Raw genomic sequence first — 21,281 nt, forward strand, 5'->3', positions numbered from 1 at the left:
CAACAGATCCCATGTCCTCGAACCCCGGCTGAAGGATGCACTCGTCAAATATGTGTGTACACCTTTAAGAGCTTTTTGGCATTGCCAAGATGACAGACTGGTGAGGTGAATCCAGGGCTTCCCGTTTCAAGTCACCCTCAGCAGACGTGAGAAAGTGGTGAGTGTCCTGTATGCGGGGACTCTCTTATTCTCAGACTAAACTCAATGAGGAAGGACTAATATGACCTGAATGTCCTGCACTTCTGAACAGAACGTTGTCTCTCCGCGCCTTGTTAAGGGACAATGTTTGTTTTGTTTCACAGAGTTCTGAGAGGGGGTGGAAGGGGACGGGGGGTCCGTGAGAGATTCAACACAGTTGCTGTGGCAACTAGTTTTGGCCCCTTGATTACACTAACATACAAATCAGGGTCTGGACTGAGGTTCTGGGCACACAAAAAACAACGCACCCGGAGCCATGGACCACCGCGAATAGAGGACAGGAAATGCTAGTGAGTTTCATTCTAATTCACTAAATCACGATGCCAGTTTAAGGATAGAAAAAAAGTTTTCCATTGCATTTTCTTGTCATACTTGTGTATTCAAGGCACATGGCAATCTAAAAACAAGAGTAGGCCTACTGCAATGGCTCCCGGGGAGGCCACATTTCCCTGCTTCTCGAGGGCTCAGGACATCTCAACCTTTTCCCCCCTTCATGATGTGTGCCAAGCTTCCGATAGAGAACAGAATTGCACTGTGTGAATCTCACAGTCCATCCAACAATTACCTTTGATTGTGAGAAACAGAACACAAAACCGAAACAATATTTGAGTTTGGATTTAAATCAAAGGATATTGCTCTAATTCTTTCAATTTAATAAAGTCTACTTAATTAAATGACAAAGGTTTGCAAACGAAAGTCACAGAACAGCAATGATTTAATACAGAGGAAAATTGATACAATACAGAGGGAAAAGTTTTCACATTTTTTCGTCATTTTATGTTAGAAAAACTAAACAACCAAATTCCGAACTAGAATGTGTCTTATGTGCATTTGACAAGCCCGCTAACACAGCACCTAGTGAAATGTAAGTATTAGCAGCGTCCCCCAGTGGTCACATCTGCTCATTGCAAGCGTAGCTCACTTTTGCATCAATATGATCGGAGGAGTCACATGCGCAAAATGGTATGGGAAAAACAACTATTTGTCTGTTTACATTGAGTCACCTCAATTACCTGTGTGCCCCACTGTAAACTGAGCAAAGTTATAAAGTTAGACATAGGTTCTTAGTTTCGCTGAACAGTTGCATTATTACCCCATCAGCACATGACACAGACATTAGAAACCATTACGCCCACTTTCGAGCTCGCTGTGTTCCGTGTGAGCTAAAGGGGCCATTTACACAGAGAACGCGTTTTTCTATTGCCTAGCGCTACTTTCCCGTTGTTTTTCTATGTAAACACGCTTTAGAAACATGGACAGCGTTGCTCGTAGATATAGATGTATGGTTGCGCTCACGTCTTTACTTTTAAAGTCTCGCGCTCTAACGGCGCTCATTAAATAAGTTGCATCGACCTGTTCTACTGTGTGATTCTGGAATTGCGGGAGGGGGAAACTATTGATATTATACTGCACAGTCTGTACATTACTCTAAATTGAAACGATGTCATGGTTCGCATGCAGTGCGTACAGGCGGGGGCGCCACTGATCGGAGTCGCCATAATGGAATAAAACAAAAATTGAAACAGGAATTATGTGTTTACAGACTTGAGGACAATATTTAGATTAACGTCACATTTATTTCACAGAAAGCAAATAAAAATTATACGACTAATTAAAATGAGGAGAAAACAGAAATGGTTCACTTCTGCAGTGACAAATAATAGCAAAGACATTACTGTCAAAAAGCACTGAGGTTTCTACAATTAACATATCAAAACATTCACATTAGAACCGAATACTTTATCCTGGTCGGCAACAATAATACAGATTCAACAATGTCAAAGAACATCCAACTATACAAACAAATGCAGGCCCAACAGCTGTTGTCCAGTTCATATTCGAGGTTGACAGATCACATGATAAATAACCATACATGAACTCCACTAATGTTCAGAAGTTATGCTTAATATATGTTAGGGCATCTGTGTTGGTGACACTGTAAACATTGGGGTGGTTTAATCATGTTCAGTTTCACCTTCCTTAATATTGTTACCATGTTACTACAGATTAAAAGGTGTATTTTTTAAAATAATTACTTTTTTATTCTGAACTTCTGGGAAATCTGGTAGAAAACGAACTGCTAAATTTGATCAATTATATTTGGTCTGTAGGGGGCATTTGGTATAAAGTAAGATCACACTGAAAACAAAACAAAAAAAGGTTGTTGTTTTTTTTGGAATGTCAGTCAATGTAAAATGACCAATACTGTTAGATTATGCTTCTAGATTGTTTTAAGATGAATCTCAAATATTTTGGATTGATAAAATAAAAAACATGCATGTAAAATGTGCAAAGAGATTTAAAGGGCTTGAGATACAACAGGGTGTCTTTTCCCCCCCTATACACTTCCTTCCTAAAGATCCATAATGGTTTGCTTCACAGATGCAGTGATCAATGAGCTAGGATGCTTTTCTTTTCCCAGAGTCATTTCCTGGCTTTGGCAGAGTTTAAGTTGGCGTTTTATCATTGTTTAAGGCCTGACCATGAAGGTCAGCTGTCTGTGAGTGTCTGCAAAGCATGACAATGAAGAAGATACTGTAGCTAATCTATAGATGCATTTAATGGAACATTGTAGCCCATTTAAAAAACATTCAAGAACCATGGTTCACCACAGTTCTGTCCCTGATACAATTTAAAAATGGGTCTTAGGTTATGTAAATATATGGAGATAATTTTAAATTCTAGAAATCTTTAAAACCTATTTTAAAACATCAGCTCTGCTGGTATTTAATATTTATATATATAGACTTTCTGTGTAAATTTAAAAACCAATACATTAAACTGGCAAAGAATGAAACACCAATATAAAATATACCTGTTTACATTTTTCTGTTAACAAAAAGTGGCAAATACACCACTCTATTGAGAATCAGCGAAACTGTACAATACGAAATTGTCAGAGAAATATGTACAAAAGTGTTTTGGTATGGTTGTGGTTTATTTTTGTCAACCAAGGGCTGGTGTTGGAGCAAAACCAAACAGCAAAAATACTTTTTTTAAAATCCTAGCTGAGATGATTGTACAATAAAGCTCAGGTTTATTCTGCTTGATAAACGCTAACACATTTATCCCACTTAGTTAGGTTCACTTGACTGTAAATAAAACCCTTACCTTTACAAAGATGACAAAAAGAGAAAGTTGTTTGCCAAAGAAAAACAACAAAGAAGGTTGTTTTTTTTCCTGTCAATGTTTAAAGCAACTGATTTTCATTAAATGATCAAAATAATTTTCAGTTAACATTCATATCCTTTGAACATGTAAGATTAGGAAAACGATGGGGAAAATAAAGAAAAATAAATGTCAAGTAGATTTTTCCACGAAACTTGAGAGTTGTTTAAATGAAAACAAATCTAAATTCAAATGGAGAAAGTCAGTCACATTCAGACTGTGCCTTATTTTGAATCGGTTCTGCTCAGTACATTGATATGTCCATTTAACTCTTCTGGAAAGAGAACAGAAAAAAATCCATCTTAAATGCATTGTGTGATTGTTCTTTTAAACATCAAGGATTTCACCGAGTTCAATTCTCCATACTTGACTGGTTTCCGCTGGTGGCACGAACCGAAGTGACCTCTGCAATTTGCCGTTGTAACTTGTGAGATATGGAAAGGGGGTCATCTTCACCTTCAAGATCTCGTTCCGACTCCCTCTCCCTCTTCCCTGTTACGCTTCCTCCTTTGTGCAGCAGGTGTCCTGCAGAGAGCGCACGTCACAGCTCTCATCAGTTTGCACTGGTTGCCAACAGTTGCTCACATCAAATTCAAGGTACTAATGTTTGCCTACAAAACAATCACTGGCTCTTAGAATTTGTTTCTTTAATTAAAAAAACTAACTTGATACATGTACTGTGCTAGACTAACTGGGCCTTTTCCAGAACTTGCATATTGTTGATTTGATTGCTTCTATTGTTTCTCCTTATTTGTAAGTCATTTTGGATAAAGGTGTATGCTAAATGATTTAATGTAAATGTCCTGCTGTAGCCTAGAAATCTAGACGCACCCTAGCGGCAGCAAATCTAATCTGCCACGAGTGTCGCCTAGCAACTCTCAATACATTTTCTGAGCTGTAAAAACCAAACTCTGGTCAGGCCAATCACATCGTGTATAGAGTCGGTGGGTGGAGCTTAGCATAACGATGGCAGGGTTTGTGCTTGCGTGCTACTAGTAAACACAGAAACTAGGGAACAGCGGTCTTTCGAATCAGCTTTGACCGCGACTCTGGAAAATTTGGAGTTAAGCTTTTCTCTGAGAAAAGAACGGCACTGAAGTCATTCTTAAAAAGGGAAAATAGGTTCAGAGTTTTGCCGACCAGATACGGCGAAAGTTTAATCTATCAACTAGCTACACTTCACGTTGCTCTGGTTGGTTGTAGCGATCCAATTGTGTGCAGAGGGAGTTTGAAAGACAACAGTTTATCCCGCCCCTCGGATTGAGCCCTGTCAGTGGTGAGTTTCCAGACCAAATATCTTGATGTGGGTCTGGCTTGTCAGGCTAGTCCTGCTGTACACCACACTGAATATTGAAAATAAATTTAAAAAAAAGCTTATATTAAACCCTTTCCTTAAATCAACTTCCTCAAACACATTTGTGTTTAACTGCATTATACTCATATAACATACATGTCCATTACCTGAATGTTGAAGACCTGCCATGTCATGCGAGACATTACATTGGTAAAGTCGACTGTTGTGCCCTGTGTCAGGCGTATGATGGTATCCTTGGAAACAAGCAAGAGAAAAGGAACGCATGAAAAAAATCTTATAATGTATTTGATCTTAAAGTCTTACAATTATAATGTAAAAGTACACAGAAGAAGTCACGGTTCGATACGAGTTTGGTACAGCAGGAAAAATGGTCACACTTTAGATTAGGGTCCAATTCTCACTATTAACTAACATTAACTTACGACTTTAGCCTCAAACCCCTAATTACTGCATATTAGTATGTTTGAGTATTAGTACATATTAGTAAGTATTGGGTAGAATAAGGTCATGCAGAAAAAGGCATTCATGTGTACTTTATAAATACTAATAAACAGCCAATATCCTAGTAATATGCATTCTAATAAGCTAGTTAATAGGGCTGGACCAGAATATTTGAATATTCATTCTGTGGGTTGGTATTCGATTTTCAATTTTGGGATTCAAATGGTCGTTTTTCACACGCACACCTTCCATAACCCTCGAAAAACGGCTCTCATTAGCTCTTGACCATGTTTACACTATAAAATCTTGCAAAATACAATACCTAAGTTGAGCTTACATTAAAAGCAACTGAAAACCTGCCAGTGGACACACAACGTGAATGACTGTGTGGCTGCCATGCGCATTTTACTTTCAGTTTAGAACTAGCACCAATTTGGGGGTGGGTTGCTTGAATGGTGGGTTCATTTTAGCTTATTCTTAATGAAAAACAACCACAAAACAGTACAATGAAAAACTCCCTTAAATAGGGGCAGTCAGTCAGCTCCTTGCTCTCATGATCAATGAAATCTGACTCCTGGTGCTAGTTTGTGCTGCCACTCTCGTTTGGCTCACGCTACATTGAGCAGACAGTTTTTTTTTGTAGTGTTGGTTCTTTAACTGAACTAAATTATTTTATTACCATATAAAAATAAATTAATAATATCGAAATGATGGTGGGGGTGGTGCCTGTGATGGGCAAGTGATATTTTCTGTTATTATTCATCTAAATGAATCTACTGCAAAATATAGGAGCTCTGTTAAAGCTCAAATGTGAGATTTTACTGTGATGTAACGGACCTATGAATATAGGTATCATCAGCATAAAATGGTATCCAGACCAGCCCTACTAGTTAATAGTAAGAACTGGACCCTAAACTAAAGAGCTCCTGGGAAATAAAAAACAAAATACCAATGCTAGGTTTCTTTTCTTTCGAACAGACAGTAGTGAAAATATTTTTTTTTTCTACCTAGCGGCATTTAGTCCGCCCTGAGGTAGTTGATACAGTCCAGTTTCCTTTCTATAGGACTTTCAAGCATTCAAGTCACTTGCACATGCGCTGTTCTTCTTCAGCTCTTTCCCGTTCTGGTGGTTAGCAAATAGCATTGTATTATTACCACACGTGCCCTATTCTGGATTGGAGTTTGGATTGCCTGTGACTGACTGTATTCGTCGTCTAACTGCCATGACATGTACAGTTACACGTCTTTTATAATGTGTTGCAGATAATTTTTCAAATCTTTTACAACTATAAAACTAGAAGTGTGTTATATTAGTGTGCAGGGTGGCACCTAATTGCTGCTGTTTTTGTTGCTGAACTCCACTTGGTCCCTGGTGCGCTTCACCGTCAAAATTCAGCAGAATACTCCCACTCCTGTTACCACTGGCAACAGAACTGCCCGATACAGCTGGTGCTATAGGAATAATCATATAGTCAGTTTACACCACATCTAAGGAGCTCTGCACATGACATGCACGGGGGGGAAAAAACAAAGATAATGTGGTAGCAGATTCTTAATTTATGGCCACAATATATTGTTTTTCCCTATGCATGCCATGTGCAGGGAGCACGTTTTCTTAATTCCTTCATTTAAGGTAAGTGAATTAGTACAAACATGGCCAAAAATGTATAAATCCATTTGTGGAAACAATATCTTCATTCTTCACGTCATGTGCAGGGCTCCATACATCATACGTTTATTTTCTTAAAATAAATAAAATGTAATTTCAACATTATATCATACTACATGACTTTTTCTTTTATTAAAAGTTATATTATATTGTACATTTATTATTATAATATTACAGTTACTCAGGATAAACACCTTGGTTTAAAAATATAACTTTTTGGCTCATTTGGCTGAGTATTTCTCAGAATATATATATATATATATATATATATATATATATATATATATATATATATATATATATATATATATATATATATATATATATATATATATATAATGATAGACTTCAATAAGTAGAAAATAAAGTGAGAAAAGCAAATTACTTTTACCTGGTGTATTGGTCCCAAACTGCTGTTCCCCTGGGGAGTACACCATCCCATTCCCATTTCCATTATGTGTGGTTGGTACAGAGGCCAGAAGTCCTGTAACAATATAGAAAGTATAATTAACTTCCACTGCTATAATGCACGAATAGATTTGATAGCACTTACGACACTTTTAGTCCATTTCCACGTAAAGCCATTTCTGAATCTTAATTGCACATTTTCAGGCATAAATGTGATTGCACGCAAACTAGCTATTTTTTACAAGACAAAAATTCTTGCCAAGTCCTCTGTAGCGTGAAAGTTGTTGGTAGATCTGCTTCATCCTCTCGATGTTGAGGCGGCTCGCTTCGGCGTGGTTCACCATGGGTTTCGGGTAGTGGACGCCGATGATGCACTTGGCAGCGGCCTGAACCGAGTCTGGGGCATTCCATGGGTCGTAGATATATTTGGCAGGAAAACCTCGGAGAATGGGTAAATATCGTCTGAAAAAACAAAGAGATTAAACCAGTCTCATCATAAACATAAGGAAGGTTACACAAGATGGTTTTTGTGTTCCTATATTTGAACAAGTGGGTAAACAAAAACACGGTTTCATTGATTACAACAAGTGCCAAGACTGCAGCATGTGTTAGTGATTAATTTACAAGATTCTCAAAATGGTATTATCATTTAGTAAAAGTCCCATTTAACTGTATTATCATACATTTGAATTTATGGATATATACCAAATCATACTACTAATGAAACTGTCAACACAACACCATAACAACAAAAAAGGAAAAGAACTGAAATTCAGTAAGGCTCTACTAAAAAATCAGGATTTGCATCCCTCCTCCAGGTCCCGGAGACAGAAAAGGCCACCTACCTAAGGTGCTCCACCTTACCAGAGCATAGGGACAGAGGGCTGCAGGAGGCACGGCTTGCAGACAGACGGACGCAGTTTAAACAGGGCAACAGGTCCCGCCTGTGCTGAGACACTACGGAGATTCCTACTACAACACGCATTAGAAAGAGGCAGTGACCAGGCCCTCCCAAACCCTCCAGATCCAATGACCAAGCACTCTCCCACAACCCCATCCCACCCGCTTCAACAAATCGAAACTGAGTGAGAGGTTCAGGTTCGCTCCCTGCCCCTCACACTGCCACTGATCGCTTTTGAGACGACAGTGATCCCAAGCCAAAGCAGAGAAACCTGTTAGCTGCCAAAGGAAAAATGCAGTATACTGTCCTCAGCTGCTGGGTGGCTGGCCCCCTCATTTCATCAAGAGACCAGAACCCTTTTGCTAGGAACAGGCATTTCCTGCCTGAACAAGCAAATGAGAATTGAGCAGATTTGAGAAACTGCAGGATGACCTATGGACCGTGAGTTACTTCGTTGGGATGGACAGGACTTCGGTTCTCTTGCACAAGCAGCACTGTATTCAACACATAGAGGACTCTTTTAAAAAGAGTATGATAAAGAGGAGTTCTGCAGAGCTAGATTGAAGTAGTTTGCTCTGGCTTTGGGGCTCACTCCAGTCATGCTCTCTGGGAAATGCACTGTGGCTCTCTATGCATTGAAAACAGACAAGGTATTATTTCCCTACCGAGCAGTTAACATTTGATGAAACAAAATGCTACCAAGCTAAAGAACAGGCTACTACATTTCCCACTGATAAAGCATTAAGCTTCAACCACATTCACAGCTAACAGGTTTCCAAATGCTTTGGCTAAGAATGACTTTCGTCTTAAAAGCAATCAACCACAATTCACAAAGGGGAAAAGGAAAGCTGAACTTTTCACCCAATCCGTAAAGCAAATGCACAGAAACACAAAAACATACAAGCTTTTGACTAACATTCGTATGAGCTACAGTAAACCTGGTAACAAATGTTTACAAGCAAACATCTGTTCCTTGATGTGGCCTATAAAAAGAATAATGTGTTGGGAGAGTACCAACATCCTGGAACAACAAATTCTGGAACTGGAAGGCCTTAGGTTAAAAAGGTAGAGTAAAAAAAGAAACTACATGGACAGGCTTGCTTTCCTGACGAATTCGTTTAGAATCTCAGTCAGATACAATGTAAAGACAAATGCTGGCTGCCCTTATGTACAATAACAGTTGTGTACTGTATTTACATTCCTCTAATGGAGATAATTGGAAAAAAAAGTGGTTTAAACAAGTGGTTTCCTCATTTTATTACTCTGTCCTTCCATGTAGCTAATTTTTATGCATTCTAGCTTTTAAACAAAGGCCCTTTGGTGAAAGCAGGTAATTCACTCTAGGATTAGTGTGCATGTTTGGGAACGTTACCAACCTAATAAAATCGCCGTTAGGGTCAGTGCGTCTGCCGAAACCCACTGGACAGTAGCAATGAAAGAACTGTTGAAAGAAAGAGCTACAGGAGAGCCACATCCAGCTGCCTGCGTTCACGCTCCAGTCAGCATCCAAAAGAAGCTCCTCAAACACCTGTCAATCATAACTACCATTACTCTGCAACCGATCAGAGATGGATGATATCAAGCAGTCATTCAGACCCATTAAAATGAGACCCATTTACACTACTGTTCAAAAGTTTGGGGTCAGTCAATAATTGTCTTGTTTTTTTGTTATAGCTAATAACTTGTTTTATAATTTTAAAAGAGAAAATTAAATGGGTAAAAACTACTTCAAACAAGACTGCTAAAAAGTAGATGATTACTCTAAACACCCAAGGTACACTCAAGTGTGAACATCTGCCATATTTTTATATTCCTCTAAAAGAGGGGCTGACAACCTTTTCTTACATGTCATTTTCAAATTCCCCAATCCCTCTTCAATAATTATTTACACAATCCTCATTAAACATCCTTTTAATGTATTCAAAGCAGACCATTCTGCATCACCGTCATGAGCATGAGTGGGACTGAGCTACTCAACTGACCCATGCAGAGCAACCCACTGAAAGAGCAGCACGGAACAACTTGTATTGACTCAAAAAAGTATGGTTGAAACAAGTCTGTCTAGCTGCAATAGGGTGCACATGTAAACGGAGCTAACCCTGCTCCAAAAGAAGTTAACCTTTTAGATTTCAGACCCCGCAATATGATCATCCATGAGCAAGGGACCCCTCCCTAAAATGTAAAAGGAAGCTATATATTTTAAGGCATAAATAATCAATTTATACTGTGCAAAATTAACATTATAAAAAAATTTTTTTAATCTATTTATAATATTATTGTTTTACTTTTTGTTACATGGTTATATCATATATATATATATATATATATATATATTAAAAAAACAAACACATTCTAATCGTGTAAGAGATGCACCTTCATGCCCTCTTCCCAACTGATCCACAGGTCTCCACGTGTGAGAAAACAAGCGACAGCATGACGAGCCAGGTGGTGGATCCAACCTTCCTGCCGCAACTGGGTCATAATGGCATCAATCCAGGGAAAACCTGTCTTAGCTTCAGCCCATTTGGCCAAAGCCTCTGGGTTCTTGTCCCAGGGGATGCGCACACAGATCGGGTTGCCTTCCATCTTATCAAATCGTGGGTTGGTGGTGGCAGCAGTGTAGAAAAATTCCCTCCACAGCAGCTGACCATAGAGGGAGAGTGGAGGAGAGCTGGTTTTCTTTACCTGAAAGCAGAATTTCACACCTAGATATTTAGATTCATTTTTACTTATGCAAACAGTAAATTTCCACATTGTTATCTAACATAAGCACTTATTTTTTAAGAATTTTTTAGCAAAGAAAAACAAAAATATTACTATATAAAATGTATACCATTACAGTTCACTTCTAATCGATACACCTGTATTAAAAAGTGAAATGATATGATCACACTAGGTTTAAACACAGATAGTTGGTGTAGAATGTATGTACCTTCCTGTAGAGGTCTGTGAGTTTAAAATAGAAGAGGCGGCAGGACAGGCAGCCGAAACGGAGGTAGGGACTCAGGCCAGTCGGACTGGCCAGCAAAGAGTTTGCATTCATTCTGGGTCTTTCAAAATTTGCAACCCAGGCCTGGAAAAACAAGGAGGGAAAAATTGTAAAGTCTTGTCTGCTATTAAAGGAGCAAACAGCAACAATTTAAAGGGGTGGTAAAACACATTCTTTCGAAGGCCTGATTGTGTTTGTGGGGTGCAATGTAACGTGTTCATTCTTAATTTTTTTTAAATGCATTATTTTTCATATATTTTACCTTTATTCTACACTGCTCTGTCCCTCCTTGTAAAAACGGTCTGATGGTTTCTATGAAGCCAGTCCCTCAAAAATACGCAATGGTCTCAGATTGGTTAGCTGGCCCAGCGGTGTTCTGATTCGCTAACCGTCTAGTTCACGTGTTTGATGATCAGCAAGTTATCACTAGCTGTGGGCGGGGCACATGTTTTGCGATCTCTATTGTAGCTGCTGATGTTAAACTTTGAATGTTGTAACTTAGCATTTGTTGTTTATGCTCAAACAGCAACATTACACACTAGCTAAAGTTAGAAAAAAGAAATCGTGTTTTACCACCAATTAAATGTTTTTTAAATTAAACATATGCAGTACATGTTGTATTACATTGCAATCACATTACATTTAAAAGGATGTTCCAAATTTTTATTTAATTCTGTCATCATTTACTGACCCTAATGTTGTACAAATTAAGATATTTTTAACACCAAAGATATTTTGAATAAATGTTGGTAACTAAACCATTTTGGTACCCATTGACTTCCATTTTATGGGCAGAAAATACAAAGGAAGTCAAGGAAGCAAAACTTACATTTTTTCAAAATATGTTCTTTTGCAGAAGAAAAATGTATAGAGGTTTAGAAAGATATCAGTAAGAAAATAACAAAAATATTTATTTTTTGATTAACTATTGCTTTAAGGTGGTGGGGCTTTAAATATATCGGTCTGACTCCAATATAACTATAATTATTTGTATATAATTATAACAAATTACATACTACTAATAATAATAATTATTATTATTGTAATTATAATAATAATAATAGTCTTTGTTTTTTTATTACTTTTACTTTACTTTCAGCCTGTTATCACATAGTTTTCTTAAAGCTTAACAGCCTGTTATCCAATAGTTTTCTTAAAGCTTAACAATGGCCTAATGTATCTAAAAAGGTCCAGGTATTCAGCGTTTGAGTCCCCTGCTGTACATCAACATATGATCACACCTTTCGCTCCAGATGCCTTTCAATTCTTGTTAATGCCTCGGTTTCACCTCCTGGCCAGACAGCAGAAGGTAGTCCCTCGATGTCAAATCCTGAGTCAGGATAATGTAGGTTAAAGAGCAATACTAAACTTGCATAACCTGATGGGTTATCGTGTTGCAGTTTAGGAAACTCGTGAATATGCGTTCGTTCACAGGGAATGGGCACTTTGATTGTATCATTTAAGTCAAGTGCATTTCATTTTAAAAATGTAGTATACTGGGAATCTTTATTTTAAAAATCACCATTCCAAACTGACTTAACTAAACATTTTTGTTTACATGTAACATGAAACCTGACAGATAAAGCTCTCCATCTCATTCAACTCACCTAGTTCTTCCAGGGAGGGCACACCATATTTGTCACTATGGTCTTCAGAGACAGGTGTGACACAGCAGCCCATAATGGTGTTGGATAGGGTTTCCACTGGCATCTCCGGTGGGTCTATTCGGCTGATCAGAGACTGGAAACGTTTGTATGTAAGGGGAGGCTGACCACCATTTAGTTCAATGATCCTGAAATAATAGAGAGGACATAAAAAACAGAATATATATCCAAAGAGAAAAAATAAATAGCAAATATATTATATCCGTGACATTAACTGCAAAAATTTCAATATTTTAATAAAAAAGAAAGTATGTAAACATCAAAAATGTTCAGATTTACACCAAATAACTCTTACTTCTCAAGGTTGTAAAGTGTGTGTGAGATCTTTACAATGACTTCAACTCCAGCCTCCATCGCAAGCTTTTTAATAGCTGCATCCCTCTCCTTCCCAAATGGTTCAAAGTCATACTCAAAGGTTAACCTGGATATTTTCCACTCCTGAAAGAACAGATTACAGTTACTCAAAGTCGGGGCATGGATTTAACCAAATTGTAACATGTAGCTTTCAGAAAAATTCATTAAATTAGACCAGTAAATTTCACCTTGAAAAGGCGTGGAAAAACATTGGCTGGTTGTCCTCGGATGACAAAAAGGCGGGAATTGAGTTTTCTTAGACTGGAATCAAGATCCTCCAGGCACTGCAGAAGAAATCTGTCAGGGAAAAATTTAGACCTAACATGAAGCGTTTAAAAAAAAAAAAAAATCTCCAATAAAAAAAAAATATATAAAAAATGCAATTCTTGAACACCATTCTTGAAAAACCTGCTATAATAATAATAATAATAAACATCTATATTTATCAAACAATATTTTGTGCTTCTAATAAGAGTAAAATATTAAATATTATTTTTTTTTTACTAATTTATCGTTTGTATATAAAGCATGACACTAAGATTTTATATATTGGCTCAAATTCCAACACTGTGGTGAATAGATGGTACTAAGATGTCCTGATTTGACTTGACCAGGTGCTTGGCCTGAAAAGTTTGAGAACTAATGATCTACAGCAAAGCCTTGAGGCTTTACCTGTTCTGCAAGCTGTCCCTCAAACATACAGATAATTAGAGTTTCCATTCACAAATCTGTTCATTCATGAGCTGTTTAAAACATTAGGAGCTTAACTGCTATTTCCTCTCTACACATCTGCCTTACCAGCTAAAGGGAAATAAGTACTATCAGCAAACAGATGACACTGTGCACTTGGATAAAGAGGTCAGATTTAGTTTTAAAGGAACTGTATGTACGAAATGCATTTTAATTAATCATAAAATGGCCCTGATATGTCATTAGACATTATGAAATCATGTTAATTTGAAATACTTATATCACTGACAACAGTAGTCTGGCCAGGATAGTCATTTAAAAGTTGTTGAAGCCCTCAACTGATGTTGATGTTTTGGCCTGAAGCTCCACCTATCTACCAACCACAAAGTCAGTAGTGATTCGGCATCTGGGGGTAGGGGATACACCGCTCTGCAGTCATTTGAAAGTGATTGCAGTACAAGTTTTGACCACAATCTTACATACACTTCCTTCAACTTTATTTATTAATTATTTATTATTGATATATATATATATATATATATATATATATATATATATATATATATATATATATATATATATATTATTCAGTGGAAATGTTATTTAAACCAATTATTGCACTTTTGACACTATTTTTTTTATTTATTTAGGGATGTCACGGTACCAAGATTCCAGTAGTCAGTACCAACACTATAACAATTTTACGGTTCTCGGTACCAATTTCAGGTACCACAGCTAAATGTTCTTTGTATTTAATTTTTTATTTAACTATTTAAAAAAAATGACATTAAATTCAATGAGTTTATTATTTATGATGATAATCATAGTAAATAATACTTAAGAATTTAAAGGCGAATGCTGTTTAAAAGTATACATGGTTTATAAAAAAGATCAAGTGAAAAATAAGCTAGGAATTATTATTATCAGTAGTAGCCTATTATTATTATTACATGGAGACATCTCTAAATCTACTGTACAACAGAAGCCTATTATATTTCTGTCAATTTCTTTAAGTTAAACCTTTATTTTATTTAAAACTTTTATTTTGACAGGTTGCTGTGAAGACCTTTGAGTGTCTGTGTTCATGACAATATTATGTTTTCTCAAACAAAATGGTAAATACTCATGAAGTGACGGTTTATGTTTTCATATCCTTCCTCATCATAAAGTGATTCAGCTGAGGCTAAAAAGACAGTGAGTGTCACGCACATGTGTGCGCTGCAAATAAAACCGAGACGCAGAACATGCAGGAGTAATATTGAAATAGTATTTTGCAGTTTAATATTCATAGACACAAGTATATATATATTCAGCTGCAGTCTGAATAAGCATAAATAAACACGAAAGCGACTGTACAGCTGTGGGTACCGAATATACTCGGGAGTCGGTACTACAGAAATGCTGGTATCGTCACATTTTTTACATTTCAGTACCAACTTGGTACCGAAGTACCGGTACTTGTGACATCCCTAGTTTTATTTATTCAAGACCACTTAGTTGGCATTCATGCCCTTTCAATTACAGTGTGGAATTCTGTATATAATAAATGAGTGAAGAGCAGATAGAATAGTCCAACAGACCACTGTAAGGACATTTTGTTTTTATCAATGAGGTTATAAGTATTTGTCTGAAAGGCCTGTCCGACCTTCTATCCATGCCTGGTATTTGGTCCTAGAGTCCTGACTGAGCACAAAGTCAGACTGTCTGCAACCAAAGCCCTGATTAGGGATCAGACTGGGACAATGCTCCCTATGCTCCAGATACAGGCTGACCAGTCACCACACTGACACAACTGCACAACTCTACCAACACACGTATATAAACACACACCTGCTTTTATGAAATCCAAAAGAATAAGACAGAACACAAAAACTCATATTGGGAGTGTGAGGATGGAAAATTCAAAGCTATTTTCCAGAACTCTGCCTTGTCATACATTATTCCTTATGTAACTGTCCTGGCCTAAATTTATAGTACAGATTGTCTCCACCACTGGAGGCCATAAAATTAGCCCAGTGACCTCTTTTCAACAATAACAACACTCTCAATGCCTAGTCTGAGAAAAGAGCACTGCCGTTTTCTCAGATCACGTGAAAACAGATGTGGGACAATAGAAGGTTCAGTCTTTTAAAGGGGACCAATTATGCAAAATTAACTTTTGCATGGTGTTTGGACATAAGTGTATGTTGTCCGTTTGTATACACAACCACCATAAAGTAATTGGAAAAAAACACCCACTCCTTTTGTAATCCCCATAAATCATAAGCAGTGTCTCCCAATGACCTGTTTACAGCCACGGGGATGGTGTGACGAGGTAGATTCATTCATCAAGAAAATGCTCCCTCAACGCTACCGAAATTCGTTTAGATTTCCTCTAATAACTTATAAATAATAATAAAATAAAAAGTTAACTCTGTAACTTTAAAAAAATGAATCTATATTTAATTCATAGTGAAGACTATGCAGTGTTATTTTACATTTTGTTTATTACATTTCTGTACCTGAAAACTACTGTTAGACCTACCTGAAAACCTTGATAAACACTGTTTATGTAAATGATGTTCGTTCTATTAAGGTTGCATGGTTCAAAAACAATAGCCATTTAAAATTATTTAGGGTCAGGTAGGGTCAGCAAAAATTTTGGAAGAACAAGTAAAAAATTTAACAACAGTAGGAAAAAAAAGCCAATAAAAAAAAATAAAAAAAAAAGTCAATCAGTTACATCTGTTTTGTCAATGTGTTTTACTCAGTTACTGCTAATTTCGTAATGCAAGACATCAAGTGTTTTTTTTACATGATGCACTGACATGAAACAACACAACCCTCCTGAGGATGTAATGACTAGTGTACAAGATAGCAGTGAAGATATAGAATCCTAAATGCAGCTAACTTATTTCACAACTATTTTTAAAGGCAATTTAGAGCCGATCACACAACGTGACCTGCAACCTCCTCTCCTGCATTAAAGTCCCTAAATCTTGGGGTTCAACAGGTGTTTAAAGTAAGTCTGCAGAGGCCATCTGAACACTGCAGTTGATGATGACAAATCCAGTCACAGGTGCTTCATCTTTTAATCTGCTGAATTAGTTCTCATTAACATTCGGTCAGAGGCCTCGACAGCAAGCTTTTCACTCGCATTTGAAACTAAAAATAGATGTCCGCTAACTGTAAAGAGCATGTGTGCAAATAAATTCACTAAATATCTTTAGTATAAAATGTCTTATTTTCAGAGGTTTTCAATTTGGTTATGTAAATATATAGCCCAAAATGATTATTAATCTCTAAAAGGCAATTTTTTTTATGAAATGAGTAACACAGGAATGGCTGAATGAAAATGCACATTCACTCTCTTACAGCAGATGGTGCTGATCGAACAGCAAAAATGTAGCGGTGACCCATAAACAAAGCATCTGCGCTACTTTCCGTTTCTGAACAGTATTTAACAGCCATTCTGATTTTTGCATTGCATATTTTGTATTTGGTGCTGGTGTTCATTTAATAGGCTGTTTATTTTCAAACTAAAACATTTTTACATTTTAATCTGCGTAATGCACTTGATATTGACTGAACATGTTTGTTTCTTTATTGTTGTTCAGTTTTTCAACTTATGAGCACATGTGCTCCTTGGGGAAAAAAGCTAAGTGTCAAGCCCTGACACTATCCATTCAGTAGGTGTGCAGAGCTGAATGACAAGCTCTGAGAACAGACTGTCTGATTGACTTCTGAGAGCGAAGCATCTGCTGGTCTGTGACTTGGCCTACTTTCCTTATGACTTACTGTTATGGCACTGGATCGATCTGCATAGAATAGATCATGTGTGGGCAATTACTGGTTGAAAATAGAAACACATAGGCATGTCTGACTGCTCACATCCGACTGTAAAAAAATTCTGAAATTGTGTGAAAGGCAGCAGGTGCCTTACTCAAAAGGAGCGTTTCCTAATTTTAGCCATTGTGTAAATCACTGATTTTGCTCAAATCAATTAAAATTTATAACATTACAAAAGTACTGGACAGACCCAGCAATGTAATATGCGGTCTACAATCCTATTTTTAGGTCATCACCCAACAGTCATGAAACTGTAAAATTTCTGTTTCTGTTAAAATGCAGTTGAATCAACTGATAATAAGGCTGCATCTTTTTTTACAAAATGGTAATCAAATCTTTTGTTTTACCTTTTTTTAGCATGTAACGCCATGAATATGCCCTGTCATATTTTACAGCAACAGTACATACACAATAGACTGCTTATGAGGTAATCATCTCGTATTTCAGGTTCATGCAACAAATGGGTTTTGTTTTCATTGGAACTGAATGTTCAGAAATATTTTTTTTTAAACACTGATTTTTTCAGCACCATGACCTCAATATTAGTTTCTGATCCTCAGTATCTGCTAAATGATAATTATGGCTGTGAATTTATCAGAAGAAAAAACTTTAACTTTAGCAGTTGTTATGTCAAGGCTACTTCTGCTTTTCAAGTTGCATCACACAGTGTGCAGTTACAGTTACACAGTGTGCAGTTACAGTTATAGAAATGCACTAACCTCCACCTGTTGACCCCAAGGTTGGACGACCCAGCGAACCAGGGATCCAGGAAGTAGACGCATCGAACAGTGTCTGCCCCACGCACAGCCTCCAAAAGTGCAGGGTTGTCATGGAGACGGAGTCCCTTCCGGAACCAGTGGATGGAATTTGGGGCCATGTTCACTGAGTCACCCTTCCAAAAAAAATTATTAAAAAAATATAAAATAAAAATAATAATAATACAGGACAAGTTCTAGCAGCTGTTGATTAATTGGAAAATATGTCATTGGCAAATGTTATATATGATCAAGCAAAAAAAAAAAAAAAAAGTCTAAAACATTTACCAGTACTTTTTTTTTTTTTTTTTACATCAAACCCTCACTGAACAGTGTGAAAGTGAAATGACGAGACATTTCTGTAATTTAAACGTACAAAAAAAATAAAAAAATAAAAATACTTTCCATAATCCAAATTTGATCCTTTTTCAACATCTTATTCTTAGCATCTTACTGTTTGTATCATAAATGAAAAAGCATTTTCTGATATGCAGACACAAAAATTGGAGACCAATCTCCAAAAGATCATCCTATAACTGAAAAGCAATTAAATTATCTACTGATGACATTATCTGTAAAACATTGTTTCTTATTTCAAACACCCGTATTCTCACAACAACCTACTCTGATATAGTAAAAATGGATTGCCATTTTTAATTTTTGCTCAGAGACCATTTGGTGTAGATTTGAGTCTTTTTTTTCGTGTCTTGTTTCCATTCATTACAGAGAAATCCTCGAAATCTGGACTTAAAACCTGTCCATATGAGCAGTCATTCTGTGACATTCGATTCTTGGCTTTTCCTCAGTCTGACTCAAGATGCATGACGTCGGCAATGAACTGAATTTGCCATGCTTAATGCCATACCGAATGTCTGTCAATCATGGACATATTTGAGCCCTGGTTGAAAAGTGTTATACAATATATACTATAATAGCTAATTTAGCTAATTATACAGGACATGGCTCACATTTCTATACAATAGGACCTACACTTAATTTCCATGCAATATACACTATATCTAAAACCATGGTTTTTTTCATGCACTGGTGAATGTTAAGACTTTGGGCTTTTCTGCTAGTGGATTAAAAAAAAAATTCACAATAGTTTTATTACACATCATCTATTTGCATCAGTAGATTTCAATTACAATATAGATTTAAAGAATGTTTTCTCCAATCTCCACTTCAGTAGGACCAAACCTTCTATATTCTGATTTTTCTAGCTGATTTATGGAGTGATAAAAGGAGATTCATTTGGTAACTAAATTAAATAACTTTGAACCTGGCTTCAGCCAAAGTTCAGATTTCTGGTATGGAAATGTATGCAAATTAGTGCATATAGAATTAACTAATACATAATTTACATATTTAAACAAAACAAAACAAAAATCAGAAAACTTGCAATATAAACCAACTGTCTTTAAAGTCCTGTTATTAACCAACCGGCTTAATATGCGATATCTATATTTTACCCAATGACCTGTGTCTGTCTTGCCTTAATATCGACTTTAAAGACATTTTACCTGACAGTCTACTGAAAATTTGACCTAAGTTACCCGTTTAAGATTGTCTACCAGAAATGTAAACTGGCTGTCAGCATTAAATTTACAACATTGTAGGACACAATCTGGATGTAGCTACTACCAACATTTACAGTGCCGCGCGACTGGTCCACAGACACACTAAGCATACAGGAGAAGAAATTAGGTCAATTCCAAGTAGGTGAAACTGGTGAGACAATGCCGTCAAAACAGTTAATGTATACATTTCGGGTTCCCTACAATGTTTCTATTTTCTATTGCATAAAAATAAAACGAGATAACCGGAGAAAAACGTTGACAAACATAAGAAAAACATTTGAAAACCTTCAATAGGAAAACAAACATGGGAAATTGGGTCACCGGCACAAGTTATGTAACGCGTTTTTTAAAGCAATAAATAAAGCCCAAAGAAAGGCTCGAATGCTTTACCTTTGACCGTTATGTCAGTCCCGAAGACAGGGCCATCTCTTCTCACGGTATAGCGAGAGTCTTACAGCTAAAAACTATGCTTTTCCAACGATTCAGTCTGGCTCACAGACGGCCAAGCTGCCTTCATGAGCCGCTCGTGCGACGCGCCTGCTCTGTTTGGCTCTTTGCTCAGTCTACTCTAGTCTGGGATCAATGTAACGCTCTCAATGTGGATTTCCTAGTGAGCGCAATGGCGCTTCTGATTGGTCGAAACGAGATCACGGGGTACGTGGACGGCTCACGTTTGGGAAGCATGGAATAATGAATAACTTTATTGAGGTCATGTGGGAATGAATTAACAGTGCTTAATGTGTTGTGTAGTTTGAAATATCGAACATATAAGAATAAGTTCAAAGAATATAGACAAAAATTAGACCTTAAAGGCTGCTGCCGGCCGAAAATCCATGTGTATATGTGTGTAGGCTATAGGCTATCCTTTCACTGACTCCCTTTTTGTTTCACAGACAAGGCTTAAGCCTAGTCCCAGACCAAAATGCATGTTCGAGCTGTTTTAATTGAAAGCAACTTGCACTGTTTCATAGCAGGATGGCTTGCAATAAAGTGGAAGTTTGCTTTTGGAAATTATTCAGACTTGCTCAAAAACCTGAGGGGCCACGTGTCTGTTTATGGGCTAAATTGTCTCAGACTGAAGTAATGGATGCTGAAAATTCAGCTTTGCCATCACAGAAATAAATTGCATTTTAACAGAAACCAGTTAATTTAAATTGTAATAATATTTCACAATATTTTACTGTTTTTACTGTATTTTAATACATATATTTTAATCAATGAAGCCTTGGTGAGATTAAGAGACTTTTGACTGGTATTGTGTATAACTGAAAGAGATGCTTCCAGAAATCAGAGATCCTCTTTTTAATATGACTAATTCTTT

The 21,281-nt window shown here is 36.9% G+C and overlaps 1 protein-coding gene and 1 long non-coding RNA gene across 3 annotated transcripts; one reads left to right on the forward strand and one right to left on the reverse strand.

The window, feature by feature from the left end:
• LOC137038915 (uncharacterized) lies at positions 1-2,844 on the forward strand. 2 transcript variants are annotated; one of them, XR_010897574.1, is made up of 3 exons: positions 1-157; positions 303-488; positions 584-2,844. It is a non-coding gene; the product is annotated as an uncharacterized lncRNA (long non-coding RNA). The 2 variants fall into 2 exon arrangements; XR_010897573.1 differs by having other exon boundaries at positions 303-2,844.
• On the reverse strand, positions 1,756-20,538 carry cry3a (cryptochrome circadian regulator 3a). The gene is made up of 15 exons (XM_067413922.1): positions 20,351-20,538; positions 18,345-18,517; positions 13,296-13,404; positions 13,049-13,191; positions 12,697-12,881; positions 12,331-12,419; positions 11,033-11,173; positions 10,474-10,785; positions 9,477-9,628; positions 7,459-7,661; positions 7,183-7,275; positions 6,452-6,574; positions 4,828-4,914; positions 3,733-3,891; positions 1,756-3,640 (listed from the first exon to the last, which is right to left on the reverse strand). The coding sequence occupies exons 2-15, from the start codon at positions 18,500-18,502 to the stop codon at positions 3,591-3,593; spliced, it is 2,004 nt and encodes a 667-aa protein (XP_067270023.1). The 5' UTR covers positions 18,503-18,517; positions 20,351-20,538; the 3' UTR covers positions 1,756-3,590.
• Between the last annotated feature and the right edge of the window lie 743 nt (positions 20,539-21,281).

This window comes from Pseudorasbora parva, chromosome 13, assembly GCF_024679245.1.
Source record: "Pseudorasbora parva isolate DD20220531a chromosome 13, ASM2467924v1, whole genome shotgun sequence".
NCBI classification, from domain to species: domain Eukaryota; kingdom Metazoa; phylum Chordata; class Actinopteri; order Cypriniformes; family Gobionidae; genus Pseudorasbora; species Pseudorasbora parva.